This window comes from Nannospalax galili, unplaced genomic scaffold, assembly GCF_000622305.1.
Source record: "Nannospalax galili isolate Female #2095 unplaced genomic scaffold, S.galili_v1.0 scaffold429, whole genome shotgun sequence".
In the NCBI taxonomy this organism is placed as follows: Eukaryota; Metazoa; Chordata; class Mammalia; order Rodentia; family Spalacidae; genus Nannospalax; species Nannospalax galili.
In genome coordinates this window covers 4486160-4503270 of record NW_008360330.1, presented here as the reverse complement: position 1 = coordinate 4503270, position 17111 = coordinate 4486160, and the positions used below count along the sequence as shown (strand labels likewise).

General features: G+C 43.6%; 1 protein-coding gene across 16 annotated transcripts in view; it reads left to right on the top strand.

The window, feature by feature from the left end:
- LOC103727996 (protein transport protein Sec16B) overlaps positions 1 to 11265 on the top strand; it is a 68507-nt gene extending 57242 nt beyond the window's left edge. For 13 of the 16 annotated variants that reach the window (XM_029560188.1, XM_029560192.1, XM_029560196.1 and 10 more), the window contains 11 exons: positions 481 to 621; positions 1749 to 1862; positions 2653 to 2725; positions 3889 to 4200; positions 5030 to 5097; positions 7478 to 7630; positions 7802 to 7900; positions 8295 to 8406; positions 8538 to 8617; positions 9531 to 9629; positions 10175 to 11265. In XM_029560188.1, coding sequence (XP_029416048.1) covers positions 481 to 621; positions 1749 to 1862; positions 2653 to 2725; positions 3889 to 4200; positions 5030 to 5097; positions 7478 to 7630; positions 7802 to 7900; positions 8295 to 8406; positions 8538 to 8617; positions 9531 to 9629; positions 10175 to 10246 — 1323 coding nt within the window. In that variant the 3' untranslated portion in view covers positions 10247 to 11265. The remainder of the gene's footprint in view (positions 1 to 480; positions 622 to 1748; positions 1863 to 2652; positions 2726 to 3888; positions 4201 to 5029; positions 5098 to 7477; positions 7631 to 7801; positions 7901 to 8294; positions 8407 to 8537; positions 8618 to 9530; positions 9630 to 10174) is intronic. The other 3 variants (XM_008826118.3, XM_029560195.1, XM_029560197.1) reach the window with 2 other exon arrangements.
- The last annotated feature ends 5846 nt before the right edge of the window (positions 11266 to 17111 follow it).

Sequence of the window (17111 nt, the reverse complement as noted above, 5' to 3'; positions counted from 1 at the left end):
TCCCATACTTAGCATGAACTTGGATTGGAATGGGTCTGTCTCACACCAGAGTCATAACACTTGATCTTGCCCTGTCTCTCCTGCTTCAGTGAGAGCCCCCCTGTATCTGTCCATATTCTCCTTTGGGCTTCACAGTCTTTGCACCATGGTCTAGTTCTGCATTTTTATCTGGGCCCTAGGGCTACACTTCACATGTTCAGGCTCTTTGGGACATGGGCTTTGGATAAAAGGGCCATCTTCCATGGTGACCAGGGCCTGGGAAGATGGGCTGATGTGATCCCATCCTTTTCCTCTTAATGTAGAAGCTGCAGTCTAGATTTGGAGTTGTGCCCATACACAGATAAATTGCCCCAAATGGCACGGGGCCCTTGATATTTGGATGCCAGAGTCAGTCAGCTGACTTCTAAGAAGTCTTATCTACATTTCTCTCTCCTGCTCTTGCCTGGATGGACTCATCACTGACCGTGTTCCTTTTCACAGGTGTATAAGCTCCTTTATGCTGCCCGTCTGGCAGATTACGGCCTGGCACCCCAGGCCTTGCATTACTGTGAAGCCATTGCTGCAGCTGTCCTTAGCCAGGGAGAGAGCAGTCACCCTGTGCTATTAATGGAGCTCATCAAGGTGAGCGTCTCAAAGGAGTCACTGCCCATGTTTTATCTCCAGTGTTCAGAGAAGCCATTGTCGAGCAGCTTAGGCTCCACATTTCATCTTCTTTGAACGTGCTGCAAAATTGGAGCCCTTGGCCGTCTTTGCCCACATATGCATGCCCGGATGTGATAAGGAGAGGCCCGGCATGCTCAAAGGAGGACTCGCTGGGCAGGGGGTGGTGGGGCGGTGGGGAGACTGGAAAGCAGGTGTATGCTGCTTGAGAAGTTCCTCTGTGTGTCTTCTCTGCCTAGTACAGTAAAACTTCGTGCTATGGTGAGCTGTTCTAATTACAAAAGCTGGCCTTTGAAAATATATTTTAGTGATTAAAACAGGAAATGATCCTTATTAAAATGCTTTTAAATGCATGGAATATTTTATCACATGTGGGACACATTTTAGAAAGAAAACAGAAACATACCAATCCTTAGTTCCCAGGGAAGAAAACAACAATCAGGCAAATAGTTGTTCTAATTAATTGAAGAAAAAAAAATCCATTAGCTTGAGAGTAAAAGGCAGTGATGCCCTTCAGTTTTTGTGTTGCTTTAGACGAGACCCAAGTGTTGGCTTCTGTAACCAAACTTTGTTTGTAGTGCTGAGCCATGGTACTCTGGTATTTCTGCTGGTGGGTTGAGGGCTACAGGGAGCTGAGGGCCCAGGATATGTGATTAGAGAAGTTTCTAGATACAGAACAGAGTGAAGCCTTGAAGCAGAAAGTAGCACTGGCTTGTTACAAATGCAGATCTCAGCTTCCACCCAGACCACGGAATTAGATTAGCATTAACAAGGTCCCTATGTTTCTAGAAGCCTCTTGCAAAGAAGACAGCTTTTCAGAGCCACAAAGCTGCAAGAGCTGTTGCTTTTCATATTTTGTCCAATATCTAATACCCAAATGGGCTGATGATTTATTTATGCTGCAATTTTGGGAGTAGATGTGCTGAATTTGTTATTTCTCAATTATTCTTTGTAATCTGAGGTGTAAGTGAATTATGACTCTCCTTTCTTCTTGCCGCTCCCTCTCTTCTGTCTTTCCACGCACCCTATCCTATTTCTCTCTTGTCCTCTTACTTTCTTCCCCTGACCTGCCTGGAAACCTGACTCAGCTTGCAGAGAAACTGAAGCTGTCAGATCCTCTGGTTTTAGAAAGACGCCGAGGGGACAAGGACCTGGAACCGGATTGGCTCATGCAACTGCGGAGACTGCACAAGGAGCTGGAGGTGAGTAGGGGTAATGGGTGCCCCGTGTTTCCCTTTCACTCCCAGACACAGGGCAGGCATAGCAAAGGTCCAGTTTCCTGCCCTGGAGAGCTATCACTTTGGAGGTAAGCCTGTGTCCCTGTAGGGCAGGATTCAGAGCATCCTGGTCATTGCTTTTTTCTCACATGCAAACATTTTCCTGTGTTTGCAAGTGACATGGGGGGGGCGCTCTCCTGACTACTCTTGCCACCCTTCTCTGAGGTCTGGGAGAATTTTTCATGACCATCAAAGCTTCCCCAATCTCTGTTAGGAACAATGGTTCACAGTGGACCTGTGTCACTTTCATGAAATGTAGGGCAATTGCTTAAAAGACTTCCGGGCCTTTCCTTTTTGATCTGACAATTGCAAAAGCGACTGGCCATAATCAGAAGAGTAATTGGAGCAGGGGCTCCCCCTTGTTCTTTCTTCCACTCTGCTCTGAAGAAAGGACAAAGTGGGTTTTAAAACGCACACTGCCTTTCTCCCTCCCTTGGCCGCAAACTCCAAGGCCTAGTTTAGTTACTTCCATTGGCCCCTGTTCTGGAGGAGGGATAGTACTGGCTGTATCCATCCTTGCCTGCTCTGAGCAGAACTGGGAGACTTGGAAGTAAGGTGCTATCCATGTGGCCTTGGCACTGGCATTCAGTTGAGGCTCCTCTTCCTGGTCATTCCCACTGGATGTTTCTTACTGGCTTGGGTTTTCAACTACCTTTGTCCTCTGTCCTTATTTTTCCTTATTCTATTTTAAAGGGTTTCATTTTATTTTAAACAGAAAAAGAGAGCAGGCGATCTTGGGGATCCTGATTCTGCTTGCTCTGCTATTTCTGGAGCCAGAGGAACAACAGGTACCTGGTATATGATCTGACTAGAAGAGATAGACTAATTTTGAACACACTTACCCTTTCCCTCCCTTGGTACCTTCCTTGTCTGAAAATGGACCCATGGATCTAAGTCACCTCTTTCATATGCCCCTGCTGGTCTCACACACCCTGGATACTTTTAAATTCCTGTAGGATGAGAGTCTCTGCTTTACAGGCTAGGTTTTCGAATACCTGAATATTTCTTGTGCTGTACTACCCACTTCTGTTAATACTTTGCTCCTAGCTGGATATGTTTCTTGAGGCCAGAGAGCGCAGATTATTGGTATTTTATGTTACTGGTTTAGACACTGGAAACTGATGATTTTTGAACTATCCATTGTCATATAATTGAAATAAGTTTCAAAGTGTTTTATCAGCCTCCTAACACCTCCCTCAGGATGCCTCTGAGTCGTTGGTCAGCAAGTATTATACCCCTAGTTAATTCTATACCTTCTCTGAAATTCCCTCTTTTGGGGTCAGGCAAGGGCTCTTGTTTCTTGCCTTCCAGCCTTTCGCACTTCCTTCAGGGATGGGTGAAGGGCAGGGGAGCAAGGGAGATCTTGACTTCTGTTTCTTGGATTTGTGAATCCTAGTTGGGTGTCTCTGTATGACAGCTTCATTGTGGCCCTGGCTGCTGTAGCCCCAGAGCACCTGGCTGGCAGCCCATACCAGTCCTGTGTCCTTAGGCTGATCATTTCACACATCCACATTTATAGCTGATCTTATCAGCAAAGTCCTTTCCAGGGCAAACAGACCCAGATTCTTCAAATGTAAAGCCATTGTTTCTAAGATGTGAGCTGTGTTTTTAACTTAAACCTTTTACATTTTGAACACTCAAGACTAGTGAGAACTCCTTAAAGGAGAAAGGGTTTATCCAAATATTAAAAACGTGTGGAGTTCTATGGGATTCATTTCTTCCCTCTCAACCCATTGGTTAAGGGCTCAGAGAACATCCAAGAAGTAAGGGAATAATTCTGAAGACAGCAGTGAGGAGTGTTACAATTATTCTGCTTTGCTTTTCATTATGCTAAAAGAAGCCACAAGCAGCCAGTTCACATGACTGATTTCCCAAGAGGATAAGAGCGGGGTATTTCTGGTGTGATTAGTCTGCAAATGCCACATTTCAAGTCTCACATCTTTCTCCATAGACACTTTCTATCAGGAACTTTCCGGATATCAAGGCTACTCAGAAGACCCTGGGTACCATGCAGCCCTGTGGCCAACACCTGCGCCTACAGGCCTGAGCCAGCCCAGCCCACATCAGCCTTTTCCTCTGCAGCAGGGACCCTACTCAGAGGGAGGAGGTGCAGGGCATATGGGGGTCCCAGTGCCCCTTTACTCAGTTCCTGCCACCCACCTGCCACTGACCAGTGGTGGCAGCAACAGCAGCAGCAACAGTGGTGTGACAGTGACAGGGGCTCCTGGAGAAAGGGATATGCCGCAGATACATCCTGCCCTTGGTAAGAGCTGTCATCCAAGCTGGACACCTTGGGGGTGGGGTCTTGATAGTAAGGAAGTAGGTGAGGGAGGTACCACTTGGAAGAAGTGGGTTGGGACTGGTAAAGGTATGGATGGAGAGTGTGCCCTGGCCTGCTCTTAGCCTGTGAACTAGAGCTTAGCATAAACCTGAAGGCGTGTGCTCTGTGCCAGCCCATCTACTTCTCTACTGGGACAAGCAGGGCAGGACAGACATAACTACTCTGTACACTCCTTGGAATATGTAGTTTGAAATGGAGAGACTGCAAAGCAGAATGATGAAATGCCACCTATACCTCATATGCACATTGGTCAAGGGGCTTCATTCTGAAGTCATCCTGTACTCAAAAGCCCAAGAGTTTACTGTTAGGGCCTGAGGCTCGGGCTGTGTTTGAGTCCTGGTTCTATATTTCTTCAGGCCCATAAGACCTTGAACAGCAGAGGCTGAATGTGGGGGAGCAGTGCTGAGTGATGCCAGGGGGGTGCTGGGAACCACATAGGAAGATTAAAGCTTGGTCCTTTAAGATAAGGCCCTGGCCAAGGAGACTCACATGGAAGGGAGGATCCCTGTGATCTATTTCCAGTCTGCTGTGATTTCCTCACAATCCTAAGGACTGACATTGGCATTCTGGGGTTAGAGTCATGTTGGTCAGTGTGTCCTGGGTAGCTTGAGCTGAGTGGAGTCAAACAGGTGGACTTTGTATTTGCTATGACCCGCTTATGGTATCAGCGCCTGGTCCTGCTACCTTTTTTAGGATGGGTGGGAAGAGCACAAATTCAGATGACTGGCTTTGTTTTCCTTTGGTACTACAGGAGAGGGCACAACATCTCAAGAAGATCCCCAGTATCCTGATGGTCTAGAAGTCATTTCCAAGCCTCAGGTGAGGAGAAAAGGCAGGAGGGATGCTGGGGTCCTCTTTGATGCCTCTCTTTGCCTCTTGCCCTGGGTTTCTCAGGTACAACAGGCTCCTCTCTAGCACTGGGAGTTCTTCCTCTACCTCCTGCAAGCCAGTCCTTGTTTCTTTCCATATGGAACCTGGGGGGTTGGGAAGGAGACTGTGTTTTTGATTATGCTCAGTCTCATCTACCTGTGTCCTCGGGGGATGGAGGAACTGAGCTAGTTTAGTTTTATTTCAAGGATGGATCTTGGTCCCTCTGCAACCTCTTCTTCCATGTTGAGGAAGACCGTTGGTGTTGATTTTACTGTTTGCCTTGCTTTATGTCAAAGAAGGCTCTATGGTAGGCCTGTGAGTGTCTGCTTATGTCCGCCCTCTCGGCTTTTCTCCTAGCTGTCCAGTCATTCCACCCAAGTCTTGGTGGACTGTACCGCTTTCCTCCACAGTGGTCAGATTTGATGCCAAACCGGGTGTTCTGCAGCTTTGAGCTTTGCTTTGGCTGAATGATTACATCATGTAGTTTCTTCAAGTATTTTTTTCATATGTACACATGCCTATATGTATAGAAATATGTATATATATACATACATGTACATGTTTTCAATAGTCAACACAGATATACTTCCTATTTGTTATTTAATGCTGTATAATAAGATTTTTCTTTCATTAGTAAGTATAACTTAAAAAAATTGGTTTAAAAAATTCATTGGGTGAAAGTACTACCATTCACTCACAACTTACGGATGAGTTCTACAATGTACCAGACTTGGTGATGGGCCTGGGCATGCACCAGTGAACAGATATAGACATCTTCACGCAGTGCCGTCTGGTGGAGGTGACTAGAAATGAACAACTCTCTGCACAGGGTAGAGAGGATGGCTAAGGACTATGCTGCTAAGGAAGCCTTTGAGTAGAGATTAGAGTACAATGTGGAAATGAGCCAGGTGACTACCTAGGGAACAAGTGTTCACTGTGGAAGGAGCAATAGGAACAGAGGCCCTAAGTGGAGGCACTTGGCTTAATGAAGGAAGAGCAAGGGATCTCTGTGCTAGACAGTTGGGCACATGGGGAGAACACTGAGAAACAGGACTTTTCTGCTTCCCAACTTTCCTTTTTTTTTTTGGTCTTCTTGAGACAGGGTCTTGCTGTAGCTCCAGCTAACCTGGAACTCACTATATAGACCAGGCTGGCCTTGAACTCACAAAGATCTGCCTGCCTCCACCTCCCAAGTGTGCCATCATGCCTGGCTTCCGACCTCCCTCTGTTTCTCCTTTCATCCTTTCTTTCACTCATACATGACACATATGGAGGTCATCTAGCATGCAAGTTCTTGTCCATGTCTTGACTTATTGGTATAGGTCTTAGAAGCAAACCAGAATACCTAGGTTAGAATGTTTTCCTTGCTATTTGCTATCTGTGTGGCTTTGTGCTTGGTTTTTGTATTTAAAACTAGATGATAATAGTACCTACCTCACTGGACTGTTGTAAGGATTTACTGGATCACTGTATGTAAAGTACTTAGAGCAGTGCCTGGTACCTCATACTATTCTCATAAAAAAAAAAGCCTTTTCTGTATTTTGCCAAAACATTTTTCAAAGTTTTTACTAATTATGTGTTATTGAAAGTACAAAATGCAAATATAATATGAAGGGCAATATGTTGCATGATTCCATTTATATGGGATTCCATAGTTTATTCTGTCAAAGAGACAGAATAGAATGGGGTAGAGGTGACCAGGGGCTGGGGCTGGGGAGTAGGGAGTTAATGGTACAGATTTTCTGATGGGACGTAAGAAGTACTGGAGATGGGTACTACTGATGGCTGGATAACATTGTGGATATACTTAATGTCACCAAGCTGTGCACTTATAAGTGGTTCATGAGCTCTATGTGGTGCATATTTTACCATAATAAAGAAAATAGGAAGAGGTGTGGGCATATTTTGCTCCCTTCCTGTGCACATGTTCACAGATACCCTCGAGAGAGTTTGTCACTCTGCTGCATTTTCTTGTTTTGGAATTGGGGATCTCTGAAGGGTGCTTCCAGGCCTCGCTTTTTATCACCGGCAGTAGCGTCCATGAACCCTGCTTCTATGTACCCAGTCTTAGCCCAGTCTTGGAGACTGTGATCTGGAAAGGTTACATGACAAACTCTTAAGGTTTGGGAAGAGATGAAGATTGGGCTTGGTTTTGGGTTGTTCCCAGACCTATGGCCAGACATTTTCATGCCTAAGCCCATCTCCCTCCACAGTAGGATGAAAGTTCCTAAGGCCGGGGTTTGGAGGGCTCAGGTAGAAGCCATATGGAAACGGGCTCTGTAAGCTGCTGAATGCTATGTGAATGTTCGTGGTTTTTATTTTATTCCAGGCACCGCTGCCTCCTACAGCTCAAACGTTTTCTGAAAGTCCCCAGGTTTCAGTCAAGGAGGATGAGGAGGAGTCCTCTGATGAAGCAGACAAAAAATCTTACCAAGATGCCTCACAGAGAGAAAAGCCAGGAGATGAGAAAGAGACTGCAAAGGTGGAAGACTTGTTCTTCTCTTCCCGTGCTTCCTTCCTCTTCTGTCCCCCTTCCAGACCCCAGAGTTGGGAGCCCTCACCCCACCACCCTCATCTCATACCAGGCAGGCAACTCTCACAGATGGTGAGAGAAACAAGTCCATAGGCCTTAATAATTCCCCCTTCTCTTCAGAGCTCTGGATTTGGCTGGTTCAGCTGGTTTCGGTCCAAGCCCGCCAACAGTGTGTCCCCCTCAGGAGATGAAGACTCCTCAGACAGTTCTGACTCAGAGGTAATCTTCACAGAGGGCCAGCAGCTCCTTCCATGGAGGGGGGATGAAATAGAGGCTTTGTGTTGGCAGAAAGGACTTAGTAGCCAGGAATGATGGTTCATACCTGGAATACTGAGGCAGGAAGATCGCGATGAGTGCCAGGCCTGCCTAAGGGGAAAACAAAAACAAAAACTGAGAGAGAGAGAAGAAAGCATTTCACTTAAGAGGCCCAATAACAGGGAGCTGATCTGCATTCTTAGGACAGGTCAGACAGGAGGAAAGTGGTGTTTTGAGGAGAATTCCCAGTGGTAGGTTGCCAGGGTAGAGAAACACCATTGTAAATACCAAAATACATGTAGTTGGCATGAATTTGTTAACCACTGATGTCACCCACATTGCATCTTTGTCCACCAAGCAGGAGTCCCCCAGAGCATCATCTCCTCACCATGCTGGCCTGGGCCTCTCATCAACACCTCCTCTTGAGTCCCTAACTCTATCTGGTGCCAGCGCCTTCTCCAGGGGCACAGGTACTGCCAGCCCCTGGTCTTCTGTGTCATCTTTAGTGCTGTTGTTGCTCTTAGAGTTGGGGTATCTTCTTGGGGTTAGGGACTCCTCAGTTCTGAACATGTGAAACAGCTTTTGACTCCTTACCTTCTAGGTGGCGGTGATCTCCGAGGAGCCCCAAACAGTGGTGGAATAGCTGAAGGCACTGGGGTCAGAGGGTTCTCAGGGCCAGAAGTGAGCATGCTATGGGTTGGGTTTGGGACTCAAGTGGATCCCTGTGTGTGAAGATTGAATGTCCACAGTGGCCTGGAGGAGCAGCCCTGGGAGGGGTGACTCACAGGATATTTACAGAATGTGTGGAAAACTTTGGCATAACTTTGCTTGAGCTGCTGGAACATAGTACCTCTGTCTTTAGGGCCTCAATAATGGGAGGGCAGTTTCTCACAGATCTGGGGAGTAGAAGTGCATGGTTCAGGTGCTGGCCAGTCTGGCTTCTCTTTGGTTTACAGATGGTCGTTTTCCTCCTGTGCCTTCACTGGGTCTTGCCTCTGTATATATTGTGTTAACTTTCCTCCTTTTATAAGCACATCATTCATTTTGGGTGAGGTACCTATATTGTCTCTTTAAGGATCCTGTCTCCCAATACAGTCACATGCTGAGCTACTGAGGCTTCATTCTATGAATTTTTGGAGGGACACACTTTTTGGCCTGTATAGCTTAGGCAGATGACTATCTTAGTGGGAGCTAGAGTTCACTAGTGTGTCCTTGGCTGGGGTTATAATAAATTCTTCACAAATTGTCTACATTACTAGGAATTTCATGCTTATTGCTAAGAAAATATTTTTATTTCTTGAAGTCTGGCTGGAGTACTTATATAGTATTTTGGGCTTTCTGAAGAATGTGATAGTACCTTTCATGATGTCCTAGTATAACTTATTGTGGTTTTTTTCTTTCCACTTGCTTTGGGTGTGAGAGCACCTGCCTCTGCACTGTCATCCCAGTTAGCATTGGTTGTACCCACCTGAGCCATGTTTTTAACTGGTGATTTTCTGAGTTTAGAAATCCTTCTGTTGACTGAAATTGATGCTCAGAGAACTTGTAATAGGAAGTGGCCACTGATCATATTCTCTATTGTTTTCCATCACAGGGTGTGTCTTCTGAGTTGTACCCCAAGCCTGGTGTTCTGCCTCCCCCACCCACCTTGCAAGGGGCTGTTCCTCTGTACAATCCATCTCAGGTCCCTCAGGTGAGGACATCCTTACAGGGAGGAACTAGAAGGTCAGGCTAAAGATTAAGGAGGCTGGTTTATAGGCCCAGTTCACCATTCATTGAATGTGAGTTCCTTAGGAATTATGTAACCCAAGTCTCAGTTTTTGCATTTATAAAATGGGGCTATTGGTAGCTATCTTAGTATATATATAAAATGTTCAAGAAGTGTCATACCTCTAAATATTGCTCTTGATCCATAATTGGTCCTTTGATATGAGAAACACAGTGATGGTATTGTGGTGTGGGTGGGTGCCTCCTCCTTCTGTCCTGGGGTGAGGGAATTGCTGCAAACTTTGAAAGCAGGCAAAGTCTGCTCCTCAGTGAATTGGAGCAGACTTTGCTGATACAGTTTGGCCTTTTCTCTATAAAGTCAAACATCTCTTTACCATCTTTCGGAGGTGAAGGTTGGTCATCAGAATACAATGTTGGGAAGCCACCTATAGCTGAAATCCAACCCATCGTCCTTTCCTGGAGTCATGCTTGGGGCTGTGATCTAGTATAATCTTTCTTCTTCTTCTCTAGCTTTCTCCAGCTACTAGCCTGAATCGGGGAAGCCGCCTGGCTCAGCGCCGTTACCCAACCCAGCCCTGCTGAGAATGACCACCTGTCCCAGGCTTGTCTTCCAGGATCACAACGTTTTGTTACTTTCTGTTGCTCAGTTTTCACTCACCTCACCATTTTCAGGCCATTGAGGGTTGTGCTAACCTGCTGCACATGGGGCACTGGAAGGCAATGGGCAGGCTTTCCCAAGATACAGCATGGTTCGGTCTTCAGCTTATCTTTAGGATGATGGAAATTGTCTCATCAGATGGAAGATCAGGGTATAATGGTTACAGTAGAATGTCATGGTGGCAACACTTGAGGTGGAAGCCTGAGAAACTTGGGAAAGCAGTGGCCCTGAAAATCCCATGGCTACAATCAAAGATGCCACCACAGGGTTCTGCAGTCAGGCGCCCAGAGCAACATCGCAGACTCTTTGGACTCCTTCCTTGGACTGGCTTAGAGACCAATACGCGGCTCTCCTTGGCAAGGTTTCGTACTGCAATTTGATTATTGCTACCTCTCAGTGATTTCCCTCTTCAATGACATTTCAGCAATTTTCCTCCTGGTCCTGGTTTTGTACACATTTTCCGTGTGGTTCAGATTAATTATATTTCTTAGCTGGTCCTATTTTTTCACATTCTGGCATCTGGCTATCAAGTTAGATAGCTGTAAGCATCATATTGTCATGGTAACTACTGAACCTAATGATGCAGATGGATGGAACATCAGTATAATAAATGACAGAAAACGTTTCTTAAAACTTCATCCTTTCCAGAAGAGGGGAGGAATGAATACCTGATATTGTTAATACCTGCCTTTCTACCTCAGGCCTCTGCAAATTGGTGTTCCAAGGGTCACCAGGGCCCCAACGGAGGAGGGAGATATCTTGGAAATTTCCATTTCTCCTTTCAAACCCAAAATAGGAATGATTCTTGCTGTTTGTTAGATTTGCTGAAAATTACTCCTCACAAAGAACATTTTTGTATGTGTAATTGTACATAAAGGTTTTGTACTTTAATGTACTACGGTTCTGCTGTTGATAGCGATTAAATCCAGATAATTTTATAGCAGATGATTGTCTCTGGCTGATTTTTGTAGAAGGAGAAAATACATTGACGATGTTCCCTGAAGTCTTTCTAATAACAACGCCATTGTGTGATCAGGTGTGAAGAGTTAGAAAGATCCCTTTGTTAATGAAGAATCAGGGACTGGCCCCGATAACTTCCCGGTGTCTCTAATGTTACCATTTTTTCAATTTAAAAATATGGACAGCAGTCCTCTGCCAAACTAGTCACTTCACTTAGATGAATGCTGCATGTCCTGTTTCCTAAAGTTTTTTCTTTTACATCTTAGATGAAATTAGAAAGTGTATGCTTCTTTTGTACCTAGAAGGTTCTCTGTATGTGTACTTACTTTTTCTAAGAAGGCCGCTGCTCCTTAGGTTTGGTGCTGACACCCAGTGGCAGCACCCAGCAGTTGAGTGTGTCACAGGTGCCAAATCGTCTACACTTGAACCTTGCTCATGCACAGCTCGCCTTGTAACCTTGGAAGTTACTTCACTGTCCTGTACTTCAGTTTTCGCATTTCTAAGATATGGAAGATAGTAGTACCTACCTTATAGGGACAATGCAAAAATTAAATGAGTCAGGGTCCTAGAAATGTGTATGGCTCACTCTAAGAACTTTACAAAGTGTTTCAAATTATTATGTAGCTAATAAGTAAAATCTTGACCTTTAACTTTTGCCTACCAGATTCCCTGAGTCATTTTTGATATATGTGTATAGGGGAATGATAATTTAAAAATATTTCCCAAGACATATCTTAATTACAAATCCACTGTCTCCCCCTTCATTCAATCTGCCACCAGTGTTAGGCCACCTGACATAGTCTCCTAGCAACAACAAAACTGGGGAAGTCCTAGGTAATGAAAGGGAACACTTTGTTGGGAGAGCATTGAAGACCAAAGAAGGCAAAGACCCCTAATGTCTGTGTCCTTCTTCTCCCTGGTAAGATTCACTCATGGAAAACCAATGACTACAGTGCTCAACAAAGCATGGACTGAAATTCTTAGGGCCCTACTAGAGGAGTACCCAGCTGTGAATGCATTGCCTCAGGAGGAACAGCCAGGGTGCTTTATGCACCAGAGAGGGAGGAGGTTCATGTGTTTAATTTGTGATTGAAAGTTTTCACTCTGGCAAAGTCAGAGCGTGTCCATCAATCAGCTTATGCTTGATTAAAATAAACCCATTGCTCATTGATCAAGAAAGTTAGGTTCAGTAAGGGTCTGATGAACTGGGGTCATTCAAAGTTCTTTATTGTTTATCAGCTTTCTCTGGGTAGTGGTGGCTGTGTTGCTAAAGGTCACAGTCATTTTATAGCTTCAGCTGGCCAAAACCAATTGTGGTGAAACAAAGAAAATGCAGCTGTTAGAGGAAAAATTTTCCTCTTCTTTTATAAGGTGGAAGCTTGTAGGATAGAGTGGAAATGGGAGAGACAACTGGGGTTGGAGAGCCCTTTCCTCTTCCACACCCTGGGAGATGCTATATTGTGCCCAGTGTGTCACAGAGCCACAGTAGCTTGGTCAGGTCTGTGATGGGAAGTAGAGCCCCTGACTCCCTGAGGAAGGGAATAATCCAGAAGGGAATAATTGCAGTGTTCCAAAAGGCCAGATAGGACTAGGGGTGAACCAGAAGACAATAGGTTATATCTGGGCAGGAACAGGGCACTGCATGTGGGTCACAGGCCCTCTTTCCCATCCCTAGAAGCCATCTGAAGAGAGAGAATATGAATAGAATTCTCTATTTAATTGAAAGAATGATCAAAAGATAACATTTGAAAAGAAGGACCTGAGATGTTATTAATTGGAAAGTTTGTTTTCCCCCGTTCCCCAGTAAGCACAAGCTTAGAGGAAGAACAAATAAGCAATGGGAAATAAAGAAGTCACATTTTTCTTCTGAAGCCAAGTGGTAGTGTGCAAATTTGCGATTTAGCTATATACATATAATTTAATATTTATATGAAAACATTTAAACTTAATGTTCAATAATTTGAACGAGAATAAACCGCTAAATTCCATTAAGTGTCTTTATCACATATCACCAATCCAGCCCTCTAATTCTCTTATGTGACTCTAAAACTGAATGGGATTACCTGTGTACACGCCCCCGTCAACTCCAACTCAGGCTTCCGATTGCTAGGATCAAAGCTTGCTGGAATTTTATTTTCCCCACAAAGCTTCATTTTGAGAGGAGCTGGTTCTTCCTATGAGCAATCAAGAGGAGGAGCAGAGACTGCACACACCTCTTCACTAAAATCAGACTATTTCCTACCTAGGAGGGGATATGCAAACACCCTTCTTGCTTTAAAAGGAATCACAGGTATGCAATTTGGTTCTCTCCATTCTCAATTTTTCTGCCTCTCCCACCCTGAGAGAGGTGTGTAGGGAATTTCTACCGCTTCTACTTTTTGTCTTCAGCCAGAAACTGCCCTTGAGGGACTAAAGCGATGGCTCAGTGGCTAAGAACACTGGCTGTTCTTGCAGAAGACCTGGGTTTGAATCCCAGCATCCACATGGCATCTGACAACTATACATAACTCCAGTTCCCAGGGATCCAATGGCATCTTTTGTCCTCTGTGGGCATTGCATGACACGGATGCACTTATATACATGCAGGCAATACAAACATACATAAATAAATAAATAAATAAATAAATAAATAAATAAATATTTTTTTAAAAAAAGAAACTGCACTTGATGCAGTGTGATCTACAAGCAACACCCACAGGATGGAGGTGCTCAGATGAGGTTGCCACCAAGTGTGGCCTCAATGCTTGCATGCTCATACAGTACTTAGGCCTGGCCATCACTCACTCAGGCTCTTCAGAAAGGGCTTCTTAATGAGACTGAAAATTGTTTTGGATGATGATTAACAGCATGTTAAAATCTGTTCATCACAGTCTCACTGAGTGGAAGAAGCTGCCTTCTTTCTTTCTTCTTTTGTGTGCATTCATTTGCCTAGGTAAGAGAACTTTGGATCAAGGTCAATCAATGGCAATTTAACTCTACTGACCAAACTGCTTTTTTTTTTTTTTTAACATGAGATGATTTTCTGGCCCATACCCAGGTTAGAATCTATTCATTTTTAGCTGTTCAATATTTTTTAAGAATAAAGCCACAGTGATTAAAAAGAAATTTTCTTTTACATTTTATTTATTGTTGTGTATTTGTTTATGTGTGTTTTTGTGCAAATGCATGTGATAGTGTAAGTGTGGATGTCAGAAGTCGCAGGAGTTGGTTCTCTCCTTCTACCTTTACATGGGTTCTGGACCATCTAGAAGATAGTCTCTCTATGAAGCATCTTCCACTCACCTCTCACTAAGTGTCTGGTACTATGAAGACATCTGTATTAGTTTGTTTTCTGTTGCTATAATAAGATATCTGAAGCTGGGTAATATACAAAGAAAAGTAAAGGGTCAAGTTGCTCCGCCCCATTTGACCTCTGGTAAGGAATTGGGTCACCATGGGAAGATGTCCAACCTTGCTCTTTGATAATAATTCTTAAAAATAAAAAATTTATTTATTTATTATTTATTTATTTATCGTGTATATGAGGGTGTGCATGTCATGACACATAAGTAGAGGTTCTCTCGTTTTATGAGGTCCAGGGATTGAACTCAGATCTTCAGCCTTGGTGGCAAGTGCCTCTAAACACTGAGTCATCTATCTGACTCTTTTAAAAAAATAAAAATTCTTAATTTAATCTATTTAATTTAATTTATATATTTACTTATGCTTTGAGATGGGATCTCATTATGTAGTCCAGGCTTTTCTTGAACTTTCTATGTAGTCCAGGTTCATGTGCTACTCAAGAACCTCCTGTCTCCACACTTGGCTCTTAGTTGTTTTTATAACAAGTCTTAGTTCTTGTGGAAACTAACAGGTTCCATGAAAACTACCTTCATCCCTTCAGAAGGCAGCACTCCAATGACCCAACTAACTCCCCCAAGGGCCTGCCTCTTAACAATTCTAAGGAACCGCTTTTGAATATAATAATCTCTTACAACCTTGATTTTGGATCACAAGGAAACCTTGTCTTGGAATGGAAATAATTTGAGTCTTGGGCATCAAGAGTTTACGCCTACATTTTTTTGGTATTTGGACAAATGTCCATGAATCGAGAACAATTAGAGTCTTACAGTTCTGACTCTTTATGTAATTTTCAAGTTATCTTTGCAAACAAGAAGAACAAACTTACCCCCAAGCCTCCAAGACGACATTAGCCATCTTTATACTATACATCAATTCAAACCTTGACTTAGAACCACATTTCCTTGTGATATAGATGATAGATAGATAGATAGAGATAGATAGATAGATAGCTCTCTCTCTCTGTGTGTGTGTGTGTTTTAAGACGGGCTCTCACCATGTAGGCCTGGCTGATCTAGAACTCATTATGTAGACCATGCTGGCCTCAAACTCACAAGAGATCCACTTCTGCTTCATGAGTGCTGGGATTAAAGATGTGTGCTACCAGGCCTGGTACTTCAGATATATTAACCACAAATTGCAGACACAGTCATTGAAATTTACTAAATCAAATTAATTTTCAAATGCACTGGAATAGCTTGGAACTTGAACATAACTGAAGTTAAATTTCCTAAAATAAGGAATTATTTGCACTATTGTTTTATCTCTTTCTATATGCTACTTTGTAGTCCTGAGGACAGTGTAGAAAGAAGAGTTTCAGTTGCAGACTCACATTGCCTGCTAGCTAAATTGGTGACTTAAGTGGGTAAAGTGAATTTCAGCAAAATCCCTGGAATTCACTATTCAATAGACATTTATGTAGGACTCCTTATGGGATAGAAAGGAGAGAACCAAATCTGGTTTTCACAGAGCTTGCAGATGAACTGGAGACCAAGGGACCAAGTTCAAGCCAGGATTGTTGTTGTCCAGGTGCTACATGTCATGGTGGCCTCAGACTCTGCCTGCCAGGATGGAGGCTATCAGGAAGGCTCTGGAGGATGTAACTTTATTGATGAAGACGAACTGTGGCCTGGAGAAATGAATCAATTTTCCTAAATCCCTTTAAGTTCTGATTTCCCAGCTGATGGCCTTTTTCCTCTGAATATAAGAACATAATTTAAAATGCAAAGTTTTTTTTTAATTATACCATTGAGAGTGTTTGTAGTAATAAAATATCAATAATAATATTTAAGATATTATACTAGGTATCTTTGGAAGAGTTTACATGTATTTATTCATTAAATTCATTAATGAGTCAATTAAGTAAATATTTTGAAGACGTTAAAGCACAGAGTCCAAATAACTTGCCCAATGTTTCACAGTTAGCAGTGGAGCTGGGCGACCATCAGACCTGGGGCTTTTCAGCTGCTCCTTAGTCCTTAAGACAACTCAGCACTGTAGCCGCACTTTATAGATGAGGAAATGGAGGTGCAGAGTGTGTCAGTGTTTTTCCCCAAGATTACAGGGTAAGTGAAGAACCTAGGATTTGGCTTGTGCAGTATGCCATCAGAGGCCCTCCTCTTCCTCTTGTTCCCTTGCTTTGAGGTAGGTGTACTATTCTGTGACTCTGAGCAGGACCATTGAACTTTATCCCCAGTTTTGCACTGTCTCAAGATTCCCTGTGTGCCTCTCTCTCTTTGGCTACCAAGGGACACTTCTCACCATCCCAAGTGTTTTTGTATATGTTTATTTTTTTTTCCACTAGTATTGTGACTTCTCAGGGGTAGGGGTAATGCAACAACTCACTCATCTTTGTATTAGTAGCACCGTGCACAGTGCCCTTGTCTAATGTAGGCTCAGTATTCAAGACAGACATGAATGGACAATTCCTCCCAATGAGAAAACTAGATGTTTTAAGAAAATATTTTATTCATTATTTTTATTTTATGT